Consider the following 21,390-nt stretch of genomic DNA (forward strand, 5'->3'; position numbering starts at 1 on the left):
CCCACTCGGCTAGCGCCTCGTGGGCCACTTCTCTGTTCATACCACATTTTGACGTCATCTGTGATCTATTACTGAACAGACGAACGGCAAAATGAAATCTATTTGCTAATCACATAAAAACCACAGGCCATAACATCAAATGGGATCATTTTGAAATCCTTGCGTCAGGCAAAACTGACCTCCACTGCAGGATTAAAGAGACCTTATATATTCATGAACTACAACCTTCTTTAAATGCCAATGTCGGCAGTGAGAGGTTGTTACTTTATTAACCAAAATGTAAATATTAAGTTACTGCTGTAGATCAATTGTCTCAGTCTCGGTTCCAGACCCCTTTCATAACAATGTATAAAAAGTTGCCAAAAATTTTAACGGTCATGCTTTTGAAAATGTATGTAGCTTAGCATACGAAACGTCAAGTTTATAAAAATGCGATTTTTCATAATGTTTATCACCGCTGTTTGTGTTATATTTTTAATCAAGTTACGATGGCCCAAAACCAAGAGTCTCGCTTAGTGTGTTCCGGACAAAACGTCAATATTTTTTAGCGGAGCTCCCAGCGGCCCGAAGGGGCGCAGAGCAGAGCCACATACCCATAGAAAATTAACAGACCCATGCTTTTGGTTTTTCATGGTCATCATGGCTAGCGGCATGACTCGCGGGCGCGTGCGACGACGACAACGACGAAGTTGCCCCAACATGGCGGCCATACTCCAGAAATCGGTCTGAGGTTATGGTTAACGCCAGCTTACATCTTTAATATTGGACATCCATGTCATGGTCAATTGACAGCTGTCAAAACAAGGTATCCGCTGACCACTATCACGACCATATCGCGGGCTCACATATAGAACTAATCGAGGTCGAAATTTTTTTGAAGTTTACCGCTGACTAAATAATGGTTTACAATGCATCGCGGGCTCAAGTGCGGTCAGTAAATTGGGAGCTTCGCTTTTAGGCTTGGCTAAATCTATTTAATAATCATGTATAGGGACATATATAACTAATTGCAATAAGATTGTCAAAGGAAAAAAGTAAAAAAATGAAAAGTCAAATAGGAATAAATAAATCGCATGCATTAAATTTATACGTACAAGTGGCCTCAAAATGCCTCAAAATACGAATAAATCAATTTATCTTGTTATAGCATAAAGGAGTGGACTCAAAGTGTGTAGTTAAAAACTCTTTTTTAATTTCTTTAAATATTATCAATTATGAAACTACGCTAATTGATTCATAACTACTTTTTTTTTTTGCTAGGACATTGATATTGCAAATAGGTGTATATGCTTTGATTACATGACATTGGCAAGTAGATACAATTGATAAATACAAAATTATAAATTAAATTGAATGTATATTTCTTGACACTTAATGATGTGTTCTTTAATATATTCATGCTCTTTGATTCTTTTATCTGGATATTTGCAAAGGTAGTGCTTGCTCAGTACTGGATTAGCTTGAATTGCTTAGTGCTGTTAGCACCGAAGCTGGCTATAAGCAACTATCGAGTTCGTGATAATTTGGCTGCCGGCGCTTGTAAGCAAGTGACGAACCGCTCAAATTAAACGTACCACAAGGACATGACCTAGCCCCGCTGGTAGGTCAAAAGAGAAAAATTCTTGACTTACGTGACGGTAGTGTAAGTTAAAGGGCGTGTTTACTCGTTGTGCGCCAACCTCGTTCCCAGGGAGTGAAAGACCCTTGCAACGAGGTTGGTTGTGCGCTTGAAGCAAAAGAAGCTTTTGACGTCTCGCGTGATTAGGTGCTGCAGGTGTTAATGGTAAACGCCAGGCTTTGCGAGACGGCGAAATAGATATCTTTTCTGCGAGCCCGAGACTTTTTCAGCCTTGCAAAAGAAATCGAGAGTCTGAGAAGAAATCAAAGGAGAATTCAATGCAACAAGACCCCTGAAATTTGGCTACATTTCTGCGAGACTCGCCTTTTTTGAAGGACCATTCACCACCCTTAGGTGCGGATAGATCCAGTGTCCTGGAGGCTTGAAACCACTCGACTGAGTACAGATATTAATACGAATCAAACAGCACAAATTCTTCTCTTTTGCAAATAAACCTAGTAATTAAAATACGGTGTCTAAAAAGCGTTTTCTATACAGCAGGCACAAGTGATCAATATTTCTCGACATCCAGTTAAATATTAGTTAATGAGTTAATAAGTGATCGATAATTAATACGAGTTAATTTCAAAGAAAACTACATAACCGACAATACTACATGTTACTAAGACGATGTCAACTGAGCTGGGTTACCTTTGATACGATGTTACTAGTATTATCACTATTGCAGAGTAAAGCGAACAGAAAAAAATGTAGTTACTGAGGCCAAGCAAGAGTGATACCCAAGGACTGGATGAATAGACACAAAATGTTGCAGCCTTGTACTGTGAAGGGATGATGGTGATTGTGATTATGATCCGAGAAAGTTATCGAACAGGACGTAAAAAAACGTTTATTCTTCGAAACCGTTTTCCTTAACCGTTGGCACCGATAACCTTTTTCTCGATAGTCAAATAAATATCAGTTCAAATGGTAATATTTTTATTGATATTATTATTTCACTGTCATGCCCTTCAATTACCAAAACTGCACAGGAAAACCTACACATTTGTTTACAAACTTTTCTATAGCAGCCACAAGAGATATATGAGTAAGCACAAGTAATAACATTTCTGAAAGAGAATCTGATTCATTGCTTAACTTGTCTCTTTCCTTTTCATTTTTGAAAACACACACACACACACAAAAGCAAAGTCTAAAAATTGACTACAAAAAGTATAAAGTACAATATGACAACTGATGACAGATGTATCCCGACATCGTTTACAAAGCCCACAAGTGATATAATAATCATGAAAGGATAAAAACAGATAGATTTGGGGACACTTGCTTACTGCTTTCCTTCCGTGGTCTTTGTCCCAAAAATTTCAAGGAGAGTTTTCGACAAATTTCTTTTTTTAAAATTGTCTTTTTTTAATTGTCTACTTATAAACATAAACTTAACATAAATGGATTGAGTGAATTGAATTGAATATATAATCCCAAGCACTTTACAGAATTAACTACAATAAACTAATGATAATATAATACAAACTGGCTTAAAATAACAGGTTCTGTTTACATAGGCCCGGGTCGCACTTGGGACAAAATCGGGACAAGTTTATTTTGATAACCAAAAAAATTGTCAGATTCCTGTCATCAGTTGACCACGCCAAGTGCGACCTACTTGTCCCTACGCGGACAAAAACTTGTCCACGGAGACAAATCTTCAAAGAAGCCGTCGTCCTGCCTCAACGCAGGACTTTTTACGAACAACAAACAAACATTGTTTTTCTTGTGACAAAAGTGTCAATCAGTTCAGTGATCCTTAAAAAATTGTTCGCTTCACATTTTACTGTCTAGGCTGATGAATACGAATTCAAGCGGTTTTCGACCGAATATTTCCGTTATTTGGGAAAAGAGCCCTCGCCAAGATAATTCAAATGAAAGGAAAGGTCGGTATAGGCTAGGGCAACTGTTCTGTAGCCGCAGTCCGAATCATGATGCACAGCAATTTGCTCATCAAATTTTCCGCTTTATACGGCGGCACCACCGGCTTTCTTTTATATGATCTTCGACATCGTTACAAACGCTCGCATTAAGAAGGTAGAAACAAAAATTGGCGTTGATTTGATTCAATGCGACCGGTTTGTCTCTCCCTTTTGAATGTTATTTTTGCTGCGAAATTAACTCAGTATCAAGTGACGGGTAATTTTGTGTTTCCAAGTGCGACCCTAAACACAACAATTCAAATTGTCTCGGACAAGTTCCGAGACAAACATTGTCCTCAACATCTTGCAACATTTCAAATGTTTGTCTCAAGTGCGACCCGGGCCATACTAAAGAAACTATTTCAGGAAACCCATCGTGTCTTTCGTCTTCTGGTTTTCCTAAGTTCAAATCAATCAGGTGCTCTGTTGTCATAGACACGTCCTGATCCAATCCTCATTTGAAAATATGGCATCTGCTGACATGAGCTGAGATCTGTTATAAAGAGTAATAGTATTGTAATGGTAGTAGTGCAGCAGTTCTCGTAAGCTCATAATTTTACAGTAGCTTACAGTTGCTATTGTTTCTTTGAGCTAGGAGCGTTCACCATGTTGCTTGTTTTATTTCTCTCATGATGGTGGCGAACCATTCATGTAAAACCTTCCGAATGCTTCCCCCCACCTAATGCCAATGTTTGCCGTTGTTTTGGTTTATAATTAATCACAATTTTTAAAGCGACATTAACGTTCCAGAAAAATCAACGCCCAGAGTTTATGATGAGGCAGAGAAACATTTTGTAAACATTCCAATATAAAAAAGTAGCGAAATTAGCAAGAACGACATTTCGCCATCCTCATGTCAGCACCCGGGGGGGGGGGGGTACTCAAAAAAGTTTTTATACGGGGAGGCTCCGCCCCAAGTTCTAACCCCTTACCCTTTTATATACCACTTATGACAGAAATTGTACCCCTTTCTTATACCTTTAACTGAAAAAGGTACCCCTTTCATATACCTAATAGACATGGCGTGGACTTAAAATAGGACGTTTTCTTGTCATTTTTATGTAGCGCTTAATACATTGAAATAATACAGCCATAAATTGCATCTGTTTCAATTATTTTTATTAAGGACCCTTTTAAATAGCTAAATGACAGATTTTCATACCCTTCCATATACTTAAACTCGTGAAATCCCTACCCTTTTATATACCTGAAGCCTGAAAATGGTACCCCTTTCGGGCGGAGCCTCCCCGTATAGGCCATTATAGGTAGTACCCCCCCCCCCCCGGTGTCAGCATTGGCAAGTTTAAAGTGTCAGTGCCAAGAGGGATGGCTTTTTCTGAATATAATTATGTAATATGGCGTGGAAAAAGGTAGAATAACTTTTGGAATGCAATTCAAGGTATTTTGACTTTGTTGGATTTGATCTACGTAAAAGTTTTCCACGGATAAGGTACAACGGAGTAATTAGATCAGTTGTATGTTACGCAGTACAGTTTGCTTTGACATTTATTCAGGATAGACAAGTGCTTCAAAGCAAGGATGTAAGCTGCCGGGTTGTGTTTCTACTCCAGGTGTTTACTAGGTGCCTATCTTGTGCTCTTGAACGCGACAGTGGAGGTATCGACGCGTGTTTCACCGCTAAATGTTATAACAACGCTAAATATAATACCGACCGTAAATATAATAGAAATAAACGCTAAACGTAATACTAATCGCGAATGTTATATAAATCAACGCTTAATGTTATAACTTACCCCTTCGTAATTGTAATAAAATTTACCGCTTAATGTAATAACCTGACCAACAGTAAATGTAATACAATTTAACCTTAAATGTCAAAACACTTAACGGTAATTAGCGAAGACGTGAATGAAATCCATATCATCAAGTGATATGATGTCTCTTTACTGGATGTATCGTATCACCCAGACCGTTCCGAGGATTCCCCTGAGCACAACGTAATATACCAAAGCTTTACGGCAGACTCTCTAAGCTTACACGAAGCCTTCTGAACATTTCAGAGAATAACCCGAACCGTTTCAAGTATATTTTACCAAAAGATCAGCCAATAAAGGACCGAAGAATTAAAGGTAATCCCGAATGCTTTGATATCAAGAATGAAAACCAATTATATTTTTCTAACTGTATGTATTTTATCCTCTCTAAACAATGTAATAACTCATTTGAGAGAAATCGCTCCAAGTCCAGATATTCAAAACACTTGGAATTTGGAAAGTGATAACCAAGGTCCATGGACGAAAAAGAACTTTAACAGATGTTTAAGGCATGAGTAATGAATCTTGATCGCATTGGATTCCTAGATAACGTTGCTGAGACAAGCTGCGTGACATTGAGTTGCCGAAATTCATTTCTCTTCAGGCCGGTGTTACTCATTTCAAGATGATGAGTGTTATTGCTATTCATTCAAAATATGTCTTTATTTCTAATTGCTTTACAATTCCCGGCTTATTCCAGCCAATCGGCTAGTTCCGACCAAATTTGGAGGACGTTTTTATTCTTAGACGATTGACGTAATATTTATGAAAGAACCCATATAATGGTTAAAACTTTTTCGCTTATAAGGGGTTGCTATCATTATTGCAATAGCAGTGAAAATAATTTCGTACTTATATCAGATAAGAGTTTGTGGCTGTACTTACAAACTTAAATTGTCTCAGTCTCTTTAATTGGCTTATGAAGCGTGACATCAACGACTGAAAAGGGTGAAGAACACTCTGTTTGCGTTCCTCGATCGCATTTTTTGTTGCTATTCTTGGTGACCTGATGATAACTATCCTTCACTTCCACTGTGATATCATCACCTTGCTCGGCTTCTTCAAGGGTGACATCAATAGCCCCGCTGTCTTGCACAGCTGCTTGAATTGTAACCATTTCAAACTCTCCACTTTGTAGCTGGGTGTTGAGGACGTTCGTGCCAGCTATGCCACGAATGTCCCCCTGCAAATTATTTAAAGGGAGAAGCAGAGCCAGGCAACAAGAAAAAGACAGCTGCGGGTTTTTGTGCCATTCTTGGAAGAAACCCCTCAAGTGCAAAGCGTACTGAACTGAAAGCAAACAGAAAACTAAAAATTAAAGATTTTAGACAGAACGTTGTGCGCTATAAGTGTGACAGTTAAAAGTTTGCAGTCCAATTTACTCAAGTCAGATAACTGCATGCATTGGAATCTTAACAAAGATTTAGTTTAAAAGCTAGAGATCAAAACGGTCAACCTTTTAACAACGCTACCAGAATAATTAATTTACCGTTCTATAAAAGTGAGATACTACAAAAGGTCGTCACGAAAAAGATGATTTATTTTTAATTCCTGCTTCTACTGATATACTATTTCCTTACACTAGTATTGTATATACTTATACTCTTGTACTTATACCAGACACCCATAAGGGTTGAAACGTGTAACGCGCGCTCGCAGCGTTTGAATATTCATTTTGCTAAGTACCATATTTGGAAACACGAATAATTTGTACGCGAATGCCTTATACACGTAATGTCACACGCAATTTTATTTTTGATTTTGCGGTAAGTTGCTTAAATTTCGATCTAAACGCCGTACATTTTTTTTACAGAAACTAAAGAAATGCAATAAATGTATCGAAGTGAAGTTCTCCAGACTACTTCAAGAAGATGAAACAGGAGAATTTAACCAAATTTAACTTTATTCAACCAAGCTTGTTCAAAAACAAGATTACGCCATCGAGCGCGAGCTAGCGCGCGCTGTAAATTTAATCCAAATATAGTAATTTTGATTGGTTAAATGGTTCTCGCAATTTTCCAAATATGGTACTTAGTGTAAACGAATGTGCAAACGCTTTGTGCAATGCAAATCATATGGAGTTACACGTTTCAACCCTTATGGGTTTCTGCTTATACTTATATACTTATATTAACACTGCTTATACTGCTGTGCGGAATATAACTATATTCGTTTATGGAAGTATACATCAGGGTGAAGATCGAGCTCATTAGCACTGTTGAGTAAGCAAGTGTTTTCCAATCAACTGTAAACTTCTAAAGCAGTCGACAACATTATCTTGAAATGGGTCGGATTATACTTAAATCTTTAAGTGGTGGCCAGTTTTGTTAAACAGTTTGGTTTTAATTATTATTTAGGCATTTTAATGTTATAAATAAATGAATTAGAAGCCTATTAGATATAGCTGAGTGAAGAATATTAAAGTAGTGCAGCTTGCATAGGATATACGGATGATTGTGCCGACAGCACTGCCTCGTACTTGATTTACGTAATTCGTAGTTGGTTCAATCGTTTCTATGTGTCTCCCTTTTTTAGCGGCTGTTGTAGAAATCACTTGCTAACTACACAGTGGTTAACTTTGTGACGTGGTTATACAGAAAGACCACTTTCTTGAAACAAAAAGAACTGCACTTCAGTTTTTCGAATGCATAAATGCTCAAGTGTTTCTTTTAAAAAATGATTACCTTGATGCACAACATAACGTAACATAACACATAACATATAATTATGTTGTTAGAATGTGTTAAAATACGCATAAAAAAGCGTCCTTGAAAGAAAGTGTAGAGGTTATTGCAATTAATAAATGAAGCTTCCTTTAAAAAAATGAACTTTAAATTCAGTTAAAATTACAAGCATGCACAAAATAGTCATAACGATACATAAATAAATCAATCAATTAGTCAGTCAGTAAGTCTGTCCGTCAGTCACAAAATGGAATGGATGGATGGATGGATGGATGGATGGATGGATGGATGGATGGATGGATGGATGGATGGATGGATGGATGGATGGATGGATGGATGGATGAGACTGATAGCAATGACACAATTACTTTAACCCATTTATATCTTAGGTAGTATCTCACCAACAAGTTGGCCAATCACCAAAATATTTGCCGCAAACACCAATATCTTGAAGAAGAGTGCATCTGTATCGGTCCCAATCCACTCTGTTACATTCTCTGCGGGAATCCTACTCACAGCTCCAATAACCAAATTGACAACAGTAACTGCAAGGGATGATGTCATCAATCTATTCTCGGTCTCGTCTTGCAGGGGTTTGACCCAAGAGAATAGGATGCCATACATCCCGGCAATGACCAACGCCAAACCAATGTAGGACCTGCTCTCTTGTCCTACAAGAATTAGACCAGATGTCAGGGTTACTTTACGAGTCATTTCAACCAGCTCCCAATACCACGAACTGGTTTTGTAGTTTTCATAGAGAAAGCGCAATCCTGAGGTCATTTCTTTGTAAGAGGCGATATTCTGAGGTTTTCCTGTTTTTTCCGCTGTTAATCTAGCTCTCCAAAGGGCGATAAATGAGGCAATGGGGAGGGCAAAAATATAAGCGGTAGAAATGTATGCCACGACAAGAAAATTATTATACATTTGTCCTTGACATGGTACGCTGTAATCGGCCTTCAAGTACTTGAAACAAAACTCTTCCTCGTCATCTCGGCAAAGTTTCCTGCAACCAGTTGGCAGAACAATGGCCGTCTTGGAACACGTGCTGAGGTACGTTACGTACAGGAAGAAAAACAAATTCCTGTAAACAACCTCTTTTGTTCGCGAGATTCTTTCTGTCTTTTTGTCGTTCTCCAGACTGTGATTTCTTAAGATGATCAGTTTGTGCACTCCATAAGCGATACACGAAATGAAAATGACAGCAGCATTCAGGGTCATCAATAAAAAGAGGCTCCCAAAGGCATCCAAGTGTAATCCGGGAAAAAGGCACTGGACAGGAGTTATTTGTAGTAAATTCAACTGGAGAAATCCAGAATACTTAGCGATAGATTTAAGGGAACCTGGCCACTCAATGTAGGAAAACACCTCCAACAAACCATTAGTGACTTGATAAAAGCCAATCACGATCTTAACTTTTGAAAAGAACGTATCCATCAGCAAGCTTTCTTTGTCCTTTTTAACCCTCTTTTTACCCGTCCATACCGAAACGGCGATAAGAATCAACACAATTGCCAGAATTATCGACAGTTGTCCTACAATCCACTTCTTTGATGGGCATCGTGTACAAATGTCTAGCTGTTTATAGTATCCTGAAGTGCAAATACTACAGAGTGGACCTTTGTACTCATTCTCGCACGGAGAATCTAGACCACCTTTACAGGATTCTTCTCTTTGGCACCTATAAGGCGTTGGTATCAGATACGGGTATTCAACATGGAAAACATCAAAAGCTGGTGAAGATGACAATAGATTTGCAATAAAAACGTTGTAGTGATCTCTGTGTGTATTGTTTCGCCATTCCCACCAATAACCATACTTCAGAGCAGCATAATCATCTTGGCATTTCAGTCCGCCTTGGCCACATTTGAAACATCGTTTGAACATGTGTGTTCGATATTGTCCCTCCAAGCATTTACAAGCGCGATTTCCCGCGAAATGGTCAGTTTCGGTCCCTATTGGATATAAAAAAATAATAATACTAATAATTCTATTTGGGAAGGTCATCTGATGTAAGTTTTACATTTTTATATATAATGAAGGAAAATTCGGCTTAATATTCTGGCAGCTGAAAGAGGTTATCGAAGATGGAACTAAAAAAAATTCAAATCAAAATGATCCTTTTTGGTCACGTTTTGGACCGTAAAATTATTTTCCCCGTCATGGCCTGCCGAAAATTCTCGAAAAAAATATTGTTGTGTGAAATATTTGGCTGGAATCATCCAGCAACAAATTGTTATTTCAATTTGTTAATTTGAAAATCCTAATTTTGTAAAAATGAGCAAGATATCCTAGGTACGTTTATATTCAAGGCGAAATGAAGCATACCGATTTGAAACCACAAAATTTCCCCATCTAAAAAAAGGCTGGAAATGACGATGATTTAGAAGCTAATGTTCCAGTTGAGGTACCTACCTGATATATATAGCCTAGAGAGAAAGAGATTGTAGTCCTCCATAGGCAAGATATTCAAAATTCTACAAGACTTCAGTATCTCACAATTACCGTTTGCATCAGCGCAAACGAATATTTAAACACGCAAACACGCGTACGAATATTTAATATCGAAATCTACCCACTTGAGAGGATATTACCATAAACACAGTTTACCTGTTTGCAGCTCGAGTACTGTTCGAGTGTATTCAACCTTTAGCCTATTCTTTCCTTCCAGTTGGCTGAGTTATACAACAGTTATAGCAAGTGGGCGGTGTTATTTCGACACTTTGGAACTTTGTCGGGCGAACAAAAGCCCGATTCCATTGCCAGTTCGAATTCATTTCGCTCTTAACGGCTTTTTTAAACATCAGGTTAAAACTGAACTGTAATCGGCCGTCCGAAAAAAAAAAAACGTTCACCTTCGATCGCGTGTACTAACGAGACTGCGGATGTTGTAAACCATGCTTTTTGACCCAATTGTATCACAGAACACCAGAAGACAAGTCATCGGTGCATAATATAAAGTCTGGGAGAGCAGATTATGACTAAACCCGTCATTCCTACAAGGCTTTGTTTGATAATAACGTGTAGCGGTAAAGGTGCTCTCAAGTAATCTAACGGATACGGAAATAAATATGCTTTTCTTAAGTTTCTTGAACATCCAAAAAAAAAGTGTTTAATAGGTTCGAAAAAATTACGCAAGCCTGTACTTATTTCAATTTCCACCGCTTCTAGTCTGCCATTCTGAATTCACCATCTTCGATACATTTTTTCTACAACGTCGTAAAAGATTGCCTGAATTGTACCACCATAAGTTAACAGTATTCTGTAATGAACAAGAACTGTAGAAAAAAGTGCATGAGCATAAGCTAGATTCTCGAAATGTGTCCGGAGTAATATTCGGAAACGTATAACATTTGATAGAATTCTATTTGAATGCTCTTTTCGATAATGATAAATGTTCTCCGCCCAAACTGGGTCGAAATTGGACCAATATTTTTTTGTCTCTTGTTCGTAATTATATAAGTATCACCAAGTAAGTATAGTAACTTGCCATTTGTATTCCATTAAACCCTAACAATAAGCAGTTACACCAATTAAGCAGAGTATTGCTTACCTAATGGACAAGACTTGCAATCTTGAATTTGTTTTCCTGGTGTTTTTTCATAAGCAACAAAAGAACCATTTGGACATCTCTTGCAGGTTTTGCTCACGTAACCGAGGATGTCAGAGTAAAATCCTCCTGCACAAAAAAGTATTGAGGAGTCTACGTTTAAGTAAAAGTATGTATAGACTATTTGATTGTGAATTAAGGCAAGGGTTCCGCTTGGTATTGGAGGGGGTGGTCTAACTTTAAATGTATTTAAGCTATCGCTACAAACTTGCATACGGTAAAGTATTTGTATGGGATATTTCATTTTTTGGTTAAAAAAGCTTTCCTACATAGGCACGGATATACCACATGCAATTGTTGATGTAAATTTAAATCCAATTTTATGAGAACTTACAAATATAATGTTTCACTTATTTTGTTCTCTGCGAAAGGTCTTGGCCACCAAGTTTAAGAACTAAATGGGGATTTTAATATTTTTCTCTTTTATTTCGAACACGACGTCTTTCCATTGGAGAGCAAATGAAACAAGGCAAAAAATATGAAATAACGACGAAAGAAGAAACATTTTCAGAATCCCCGTATAGGACGACGTATTGCATGGTGTAAAAAAAAAGAGAGAAAAAAACCGAGAGATTTATGGTACGTTTTACATCTTATAACTCGAAATATGGCTAATTAAAGCTGCTTGTCGAAATTCGACTGCCATGGCAATGTCAAATATCATGGATTCACAGTTAAAAAAATCAAAATTCTATGTAGGGATGAATGTTCAACTACTGAAAGCTTTTGCATAACAGAGAAAATCTCCTTTTCATAATTTGGGGAAAAAGTGAAAAAACTCGGAAAGGAAGCGATTTATCCTCCTCTTAGTGCGTAGGTTACTATCTAGAATCAGTGGGATCAAGAAGAGCTACTATTTGGAAGATGTCACTGTAAAAACCCGTTTATTTACATTATTATTTATTATTTATTTACTATCCTGTTTACAACAAGAAAGTGCAGTTCTTTGTCTCATCTAAAGATATTATCAATATGGGACCACAAACTGACGTCATTTACCAAAACAAATTGGTGTCTTACAATGGGACTGAAAGAACATGGCAATGGCTGACACCAGCCAATGTTTTACCAGCCAATGACGTGCGCTTTTGATATGAGCCTCTGGCTCGGATAGAGAGGGCAACTTACAATAAAGCATATATGCACTGTCTTATCCTTATAGCACTCATTCAACCTTCGTACTTACAAGTAGGATGGTAAAGGGGGGGGGGGACCCTCTCTACTTTTTGTCGTGATTTTAAAAAAGTAAACTTCCTCTAAGATGCTGATACATTAAGTAGCTGTCCATTCATCCCTTGAGAAAATTTCGAAATATCACCTTTGTGTCCATGCAATTACGAGCAGTTTTCGCCAAGAATCGACCTTTTTCATATTTCAATTTCTTTTGTTTTTCATTTTTAAACAAAATTGTACAAATTGTTCTATTTTACATTCCATAAGCATTCTTGCTTGATTTTTTATCAACTTCGGTTCTTTTCTGACCTTTTAAGAAAAATGAAATCAACGATGGCCGATCCAAGGTGGCGGCTCTGATGACGTCAGAAGACGTCACATCTAGCGAATCGACATGTCATCTTGTAGAGTATGCTAAGTGCTTTCTAGTTCCTGAAGTCGGAAGGTTCACCATAACTCCAGTTAGTCCCAATTGCAATCATCGGATTAATATCAGAGAAATTACTCATTCGCTTATTGACTTATAATTCTTTGAATTATTGTTAATGTTTTTATATCTCCAAAACTTATTTATTTATTTATATATTGATTGATCGATTGATTGATTGATTGATTGATTGATGAGTTGATCGATTGATTGATTGATTGATTGATTGATTGATTGATTTAACAACAGCTTGAAGGCATCCAGAAAACAACAATAATCTTATTTTTTTCACCAATTCCAATTCGCTGTTATATTGTTACTTAACATCTTTGAGTTCATGTGAAGAAGTTTCTCCCTCTAGCCTAATCCCTTCTTGTAAATGTCCCACTGTATAGCGGCACTGTGAAAAAGTCCGAGTCATCCTGTGTAAATCTATGTTTTTCCGATCAATGGTATAGTTTGACAACTGAAATGGTTGAGGATTCCGCCCCCCCCCCCCCCCCCCTCCTGTAACTTCCAGAATATTTAAGCAATCACAATGAAACTTAGAGGATATATAGTATGTCCAAAAATAAATTTTTTGGTATACGTCATAATGACGTCACATCTCGTGAAAATTAGGTCATAATGTCAAAGCAGCCGCCATCTTGGATTTCGAATTTTTTCAAAAACGTCAGAAAACCGCCCAAAATTACTGCAAAGTACTCAAAATCAATGAAACTGTGCTTAAAAACCGTACAAAAGTGAAAATAATGCATTGAAGTTAAATTTAATTAATAGAAACACGAAAATTACAAATGTGGAAAAGAGCAGTCCCGCACCGGTTCAAAGCGTCTCTCTGATTGGCTGATTCACGAGAACAATAGAAAATTATTTATTAAAATAAATACTTTATATGTTTTGTGGTGATTTATTTCACCGTAAGTAGTTCCTCTATTTTACATCCCATCTAAGGAACATTTCTGGCTTATCATAGGTATTTTTTAATAGCAACGTCAAACATGGGAAAGCATGGATAAGCACGGCTACCAGAGCCGGCCATTTCTGGCCGAACCGGCCGAACCGGCCGTACCGACGGTACCGGCTGTACCGACCGTACCAGCGGTACCGACTGTACCGACTGTACCGGCTGTACCGGCTGTACCGGCCGTACCGGCCGTACCGGCTGTACCGACCGTAACGACCGTACAGGCTGTACCGGCTGTACCGGCTGTACCGGCTGTACCGAGTGTACCGAGTGTACCGGCTGTACCGGGTGTACCGAGTGTACCGAGTGTACCGGGTGTACCGGCTGTACCGGCTGTACCGAGTGTACCGAGTGTACCGGGTGTACCGAGTGTACCGAGTGTACCGGGTGTACCGGCTGTACCGGCTGTACCGGCCGTACCGGCTGTACCGGCTGTACCGGCTGTACCGGCTGTACCGAGTGTACCGAGTGTACCGAGTGTACCGGCTGTACCGGCTGTACCGGCTGTACCGGCTGTACCGGCTGTACCGAGTGTACCGAGTGTACCGAGTGTACCGAGTGTACCGAGTGTATCGGGTGTACCGGCTGTACCGGCTGTACCGGCTGTACCGGCTGTACCGGCTGTACCAGCTGTACCGAGTGTACCGAGTGTACCGGCTGTACCGGCTGTACCGGGTGTACCGAGTGTACCGGGTGTGCCGAGTGTACCGGCTGTACCGGCTGTACCGGCTGTACCGGCTGTACCGGCTGTACCGAGTGTACCGAGTGTACCGAGTGTACCGGGTGTACCAAGTGTACCGAGTGTACCGGCTGTACCGGCTGTACCGAGTGTACCGGCTGTACCGGGTGTACCGAGTGTACCGAGTGTACCGGCTGTACCGGCTGTACCGAGTGTACCGGCTGTACCGGTTGTACCGAGTGTACCGAGTGTACCGGCTGTACCGGCTGTACCGGGTGTACCGGGTGTACCGAGTGTACCGAGTGTACCGAGTGTACCGAGTGTACCGGGTGTACCGAGGGTACCGGCTGTACCGGCTGTACCGAGTGTACCGAGTGTACCGAGTGTACCAAGTGTACCGGGTGTACCGAGCGTACCGAGTGTACCGAGCGTACCGAGCGTACCGAGTGTACCGGGTGTACCGGGTGTACCGGGTGTACCGGGTTTACCGGGTGTACCGGGTGTACCGAGTGTACCGAGTGTACTGAGTGTACCGGCCGTACCGAGTGTACCGGGTGTACCGAGTTTACCGAGTGTACCGAGTGTACCGAGCGTACCGAGTGTTCCGAGTGTTCCGAGTGTACCGGGTGTACCGAGTGTATCGGGTGTACCGTGTGTACCGGACCGTAGAACGTTGAGAGTAAGAAGGAGTATCACAAAAGTTTGCAATGAGATGTGCTATAATTATCGTACAGTAATTCTGGTTCACAAAGTTCTCAAGCTTTACGCAAAAGCTCGCGGTGATTCTGTGTCATTCTGTAAAACGTCAAACCTGCTTTTTGATGTTTGGTGTTGTTTGAAAACATTTATTTCAACAAGAAAGTAGGACAGAAGTTGGCAATAGATTGAAAATAATTCAGGTGCATAAGTCTGACGGACTTCTTCTTATTCCATCTTTCGGCGTGACAGTATTTCGTGGGAATTTATTTTCGCTATTTGGAGAAAAGTATGTTAAAACATTAAAAAATATATGTCCAATAATGTTTTAGTTTTATTGGAGACATATGCGGCTTTCACAAACGACTTTGGGAAATACTTTGTGCAGATGATTGAAACGATCCGAAGTCGGCTTGACACGAATCCTGCTTTTTCACATGTAGAAAATGACACTTAATGCGCTGCTGTTGCTGACCCGGCACCATCGTTTGCTGGATTTACGCTGCTGTTTTGTAATGATGTTAAATACTAGCAATCAACTGAAATACTCTTTACATAGATTGCAACCGAATGACCCGGTTTTGTGGACTTTTTAAATTACCTCCTCAGGATCGTACCGTTACTGATGTTCCAGACAAGGAGTTGCATATAAACTATAAATTTAATTTTCTAGTAATTTTCTTCGTGCAACCAGTGTGCGCGCTTATTTGTGCAATGTATATATACGTACCTTATTACATATAATTTTTGCGACACTTTTCCTTTTATTTCGCGAATTTCGATATTCCAAAAAATCGCGAAATAAAAGTAACGCGAACAATAAGTGTCGCGAATATGAAATGCCGCGAAAAGTGACTCACATTATATCAACAATAAAAAAATAAGTTTAGTACCACTAAAGGAAGGAAGGAAGGATCAGTTTTGAGTGTAAATGAATGTTGTCGTCAATTGGCTCAAGAACAATTACTCATGCACATACAAACATGGCCTACTTGTAGACATTGCAAGAAGTGCTCTGTTGTCTGTCGGTGATACATATGTTTGTTTCCAAATAGAAGTTTCCCCTGATCTTAAGATAATTCGGTTGAAATTCGCTCGGTGAATATTCGTTTTCTTCGTCCACGTTGTAAGCTCTGAAAAATATCAATCTTTTCGGTAGTTTCTTTGCGAATGTGAGAGTACACGTTTTGTTTTAGCAGGTTTAGTTGGAAATTTTAATTTGCCGGCTTTCGAAAAAATACACGGCTTGGACCGTTTTCATGGCAGTGGTCCGTATGGCAAAATCCCGACCATGAAAGAACCAATCAAAACGTTCGGATTTGTCTAAGACTGGCTTTGCCATATAATAGTAGAAAATATAGTGGTAATAGTGGTAAAGGGAATATGCATGACGCGTAATTTTAAAAAATAAATTACTCACCCGAGGAAATTACACACACAAACACACACGACACACACAGGAATCATGAAGTAAACGATTGGACGCAATAAGTTGTGTAAAAGACGCGTTCCCTCTGCTTTATTAATCCTTTTTGGGTTTGTGTTTGTTGTGAACTCAACGGCAAATTTCGGTGAACATGCATCGCTTAAAAGATCATATTAATCGTAGTACAGGTACGAAAAACGGCATCTAAGCCGGTACGCTCGGTGCGCTGGGTACATCCGGTACACTCGGTACACCCGGTACAGTCGGTACGGCCGGTACACTCGGTACACTCGGTACGCCCGGTACACTCGGTACACTCGGTACATTCGGTACACTCGGTACACTCGGTACACTCGGTACACTCGGTACACTCGGTACACTCGGTACACCCGGTACGCCCGGTACACTCGGTACGCCCGGTACGCTCGGTACACCCGGCCGTACCGACTGTACCGGCCATACCGACTGTACTGGGTGTACCGAGTGTACCGGGCTTACCGAGTGTACCGACTGTACTGGCCGTACCGACTGTACCGGGTGTACCATAAACAACGCGATATAACTCAAACAGTTCCAACACAATAACAAGAAAACGTCCAAAGCTTACAAAACTGACAATCTCGACTAAAATATCGTAAAAAACGATGCATCTCGTCGAACAGACGAACATAGCTAAATGACACCAACCGTTTCGCCGACCAACTTTGGCTTCACAACCAAAGCTCGCGTGTGATTGGTCCGGTACGTCTCGGTACAGAATTTATAAAATCAGCCAAAATCAGCCAATCAGAGAGCCGCTTTGAATCGGTGCAGGACAACTGGTGGAAAAATATGCCTGTCAAAATGCCGTTGCCATGGTGACATCAAGTTCCTGACACAACAACTTATCCAAACAAATTATTTCCAGATAAATTTTAGATATACTCGCAAAGTTTGGCAGCGTTTAGTTGAATCTTGAAAAAGTTATAATCGTTCAAAGACAGCGTAGGTACTTTCCGCCCCCTCCCCCCCCCCCCCCGGGTAGGCTTTGGTAGATTGTGCTAGCATAATTTTTAGCATAATTTGGCAATACGAGCATTATTTTAAGCTTTTATTTCAGTTTAGCACTGCTTGCATAATCCAAGCTTTTATGCGTCGAAAACAAAAACAAAACCATTATAGTTCTAGAATAATTCAGTTTCTATTTTATTTCTGTATTGTTTTTTGGAAAATATTGAGGTCTGTGCTATTAAAGGGTAACTCAGATCCAAAGAACATTCATGAGTCCTCGTGATGGAATCAAAGAATTTCAAGGGGAAAATTTGTGTCTTCGAGGTGGAAAACTGTTTTGCAATGGGTGTAAGAAGATATTGAGCTCTAAAAAGAGCATTCTCTTTATTTTCCTTAAAATGTAAGTAGCATACGTTCGGTGACAGAGAGCATAATTTTCAGAAAGTAGCATAATTTTGGCATAATTTCTAAAAAAATATGAGTACTGCTAAAAGCATAATATGCTTTTTTCGGGCACAATCTAACAAAGCCTACCCCCGGGTCTGGATAGGGTTAAACGAAATCGATTTTTTTATCCACGTAAAGCACAAAGAATTACATCATTTTTTTCTGTCTATGACATTTTACATCTCACAGAACGGAAGAAAGAGTTGAAGATTACCTGGTGGGCAATTTTGACAGTTTCCCTTTCCATCAATTTCAAACTGTATTGTTGAAGGATCTACAAATGTTCCCAACGGGCACGGTATATATGTGTTTGGACTTCCATCTTTCTTTTTGTATCCCGCAATCGTGAGAGCGAAAATGTACATCTGTCTATGAGCATAGATTTCGTCGTGACGAACGTTGATAGCTCCTGATACAGAAGAATCAGCATTTCTAGGCGAGAGTAACGGTATTAGTTTAGGTCAGGAGAAAAAGTTGTGTTCCCTTTCATTTTCTAATATTATAAGAAATCAATAATATCTAGTATTATACCCTTGAACAGGAAATTGATGACAAATACATACGTGTATATATTAAAAAACACTATAAACGCAACGCACACATTGCCTGTATAGGTGGATTGCCACTGTCGCGTTTTTGTCCACGCACGTTAATATACGTGAAAATTATAAACGTACGTAAAAAATGACATTTTACGCGTACGATTGCGTGCGTTGACTATACGTTGTCCAATTTCCAATGCCACGTTTTGTTCTAGGTATTTACGTACGTTACACGCACGTACACGCACGTAGCGATCGTGAGGGTTTTCACAAATATTGAACTGAGTTTAACTTTTTTCGCGGCTGTCTGCGGTTACTCAGCGATTTAACCAATCATAGTTTTGGATTTTTTCACATGACACCTCCTGTCATGTCAACGCGACCTGTTGCTGCGACTTGTCGCCTAGTCTGTTCCGATCTTAACTGTATTTATCTAATTGTTATTAGCATTACGCAGTGACCAACGTTTGGAAAACCCGCAATCTGATTGGCTACATAGACACCGAAGGCTCTCGAAGCGTGCGCGGTATTGTGGTCGGTATTGAAGTCGAAAAGTATTACATAGAAGGGAATGTTATAAACTTTTATCGGTATTCTATATTTGCTAGAGCGACGATTGGTTTATGATGAAACAATCGGCATTTACGCTGTCGGCTTCCACGAGCCGATAGAAATCTCGAGCTCGAAAACAAAGCAAAAATTAGGTCTGTAAAGGAATAAAGATTTACTTTGTTGACGAAACTAACTTCACACTTTAGGGAAACGCTGTATGTAACTGTATACTTGTATGCTGCTACCCTTCATGCAATCGTAGGATTATTTGCAGTGTTGTAAAACGCGTCTAATCACTTTAATACGTTCTGCATAAATGTACTAACAATACATGTCATTAAGTTCTTGTAAATTTCATATACTGACAGGTATACTGTGCACTTCTGATATTTTAGCATTTTAACAGTTCTATTCTTTAGTATCCTGAAAAAATAAATAAATTTAATGATTAGTAACGGGGTTTTGCTTCACTTGTTAAGTGTATGACTTTGAAGAACTACCGTAATGGAGATCGAAGTGTTCTGCACAGTAAGGAAATACGTATTCGGGACCTTAGGATGGCCTTTTTCGGTAACATTCTTGGATTGTAAATGGAAGCCTTGGGAAAGTAGTTACAGTTACGGAGGTTCACAGATGCAGCTAGCAATAATTCCATTTATACCATGCCATAGAAAATACAGCCAATCAGAATACAGGAAAGCCGTTGTATATTCGACGGTATTCAACCCAACCTTCCCATCGTGCGCTGCGATCTTATTCTCGATGAAATTTAGTAAGCGTATTTTCTATGGCATGGTATAAAATAGTTACACAACACTTTCTCGTGGTAAACTATGGAATATCCCACTTGTCACTTGTATTTTCTTCGTATACACACTCGCCTAAAGGCTCGTGTGTAAGAGAAAATACAAGTGACTCGTGGGATATTCCATAGTATACCACTCGAAAGCGTTGCATAACTAGTATATATTAGTTAGTATTAATAAACATCTTAGATACACTACAGTTGAGAATCCAGGCCAAGGCCGATAACTGATCCGAGGTTCAGTGCCTTCAGCTTTGTCCGTAGTAAATATCTTTTAAAATGAACAAGCATACAGTACAAAAATATTACACATCATATAAAAATTCACAATTACCGAGATAATGCGCACGTTATGATTAATTAGAGGACAGTTGCATAGATGGCGTCATTGTGAAATGAAGGGTTCTAACCTAAAGCTTGGAGGAATTTGGAATTGTAGCATATACGAGAGATATCACTTAATCACACTCCCAGGTTATTTAGAGTTTTTCCCGTTAGTAAGCACTGGCACTTAAAAATGCAGGTTTTTTTAATGGTGCACAAGTCAACTTAATACCTATTTTTGGAACCTTAACGCGTAAAGTTTCAATAAAAATAAAACACAAATTCAATTTGCATTTGCTTGCGAACGCAAAGAAAATTTTTATTAAAAAACTTGAGCCTGTTCGTCTCGCCAAAACGACATTCGCACGAATAAAATTTCATTTTTCAAAGCGTTTTAAATGGAAAAAGTGTACGCCAATTTTCAATCAAACTAAAAGCTATTTGTAAACAAAAAGGAAGGGAAAACAATCAACTTTTGAATTCTGCCGTGTAATCCAAACTATGTTGAAACTAACTGACATTCGCACTTTTGTTAAGTGGCAGTCTATGTTAAATCGATCCATTGCATTTCGGGTGGCAAACAAATTCTCTTAGACATTTTCCAGTGAACTATCTAAGGTTATACGTAAATGTAAATAACTTAAGTTTATATTTTTTGGATATATATAACTTTTTTTAAACATGCAGAAAACCTGGAACTTTCAGTAGCTAGCTGTTCATTCTGATAAAGTAGTCAACCAAAGTAGC

General features: G+C 39.2%; 1 protein-coding gene across 1 annotated transcript; it reads right to left on the minus strand.

The window, feature by feature from the left end:
• Positions 1–5,771: 5,771 nt before the first annotated feature.
• On the minus strand, positions 5,772–18,785 carry LOC144664996 (uncharacterized). Its single transcript, XM_078526184.1, has 4 exons — positions 18,635–18,785; positions 11,559–11,684; positions 8,407–9,960; positions 5,772–6,611 (listed from the first exon to the last, which is right to left on the minus strand). Exons 1-4 carry the CDS (start codon positions 18,783–18,785, stop codon positions 6,211–6,213), a joined length of 2,232 nt encoding a protein of 743 aa, XP_078382310.1. The 3' UTR covers positions 5,772–6,210.
• Positions 18,786–21,390: the final 2,605 nt, after the last annotated feature.

This window comes from Oculina patagonica, chromosome 9, assembly GCF_052425735.1.
Source record: "Oculina patagonica isolate OP01 chromosome 9, crgOcupat, whole genome shotgun sequence".
Lineage (NCBI taxonomy): Eukaryota > Metazoa > Cnidaria > Anthozoa > Scleractinia > Oculinidae > Oculina > Oculina patagonica.

What these genes read in the sequence shown, in the direction of transcription:
- LOC144664996 (XM_078526184.1), bottom strand. Translation starts at nt 18,785, where the DNA reads ATGTACATTTTCGCTCTCACGATTGCGGGATACAAAAAGAAAGATGGA. An exon ending in CTGTCAAAATTGCCCACCAG is followed by an intron (nt 11,685 to 18,634) that starts GTAATCTTCAAC and finishes TTTTTTGTGCAG; the next exon opens with GAGGATTTTACTCTGACATC. An exon ending in TTGCAAGTCTTGTCCATTAG is followed by an intron (nt 9,961 to 11,558) that starts GTAAGCAATACT and finishes TATATCCAATAG; the next exon opens with GGACCGAAACTGACCATTTC.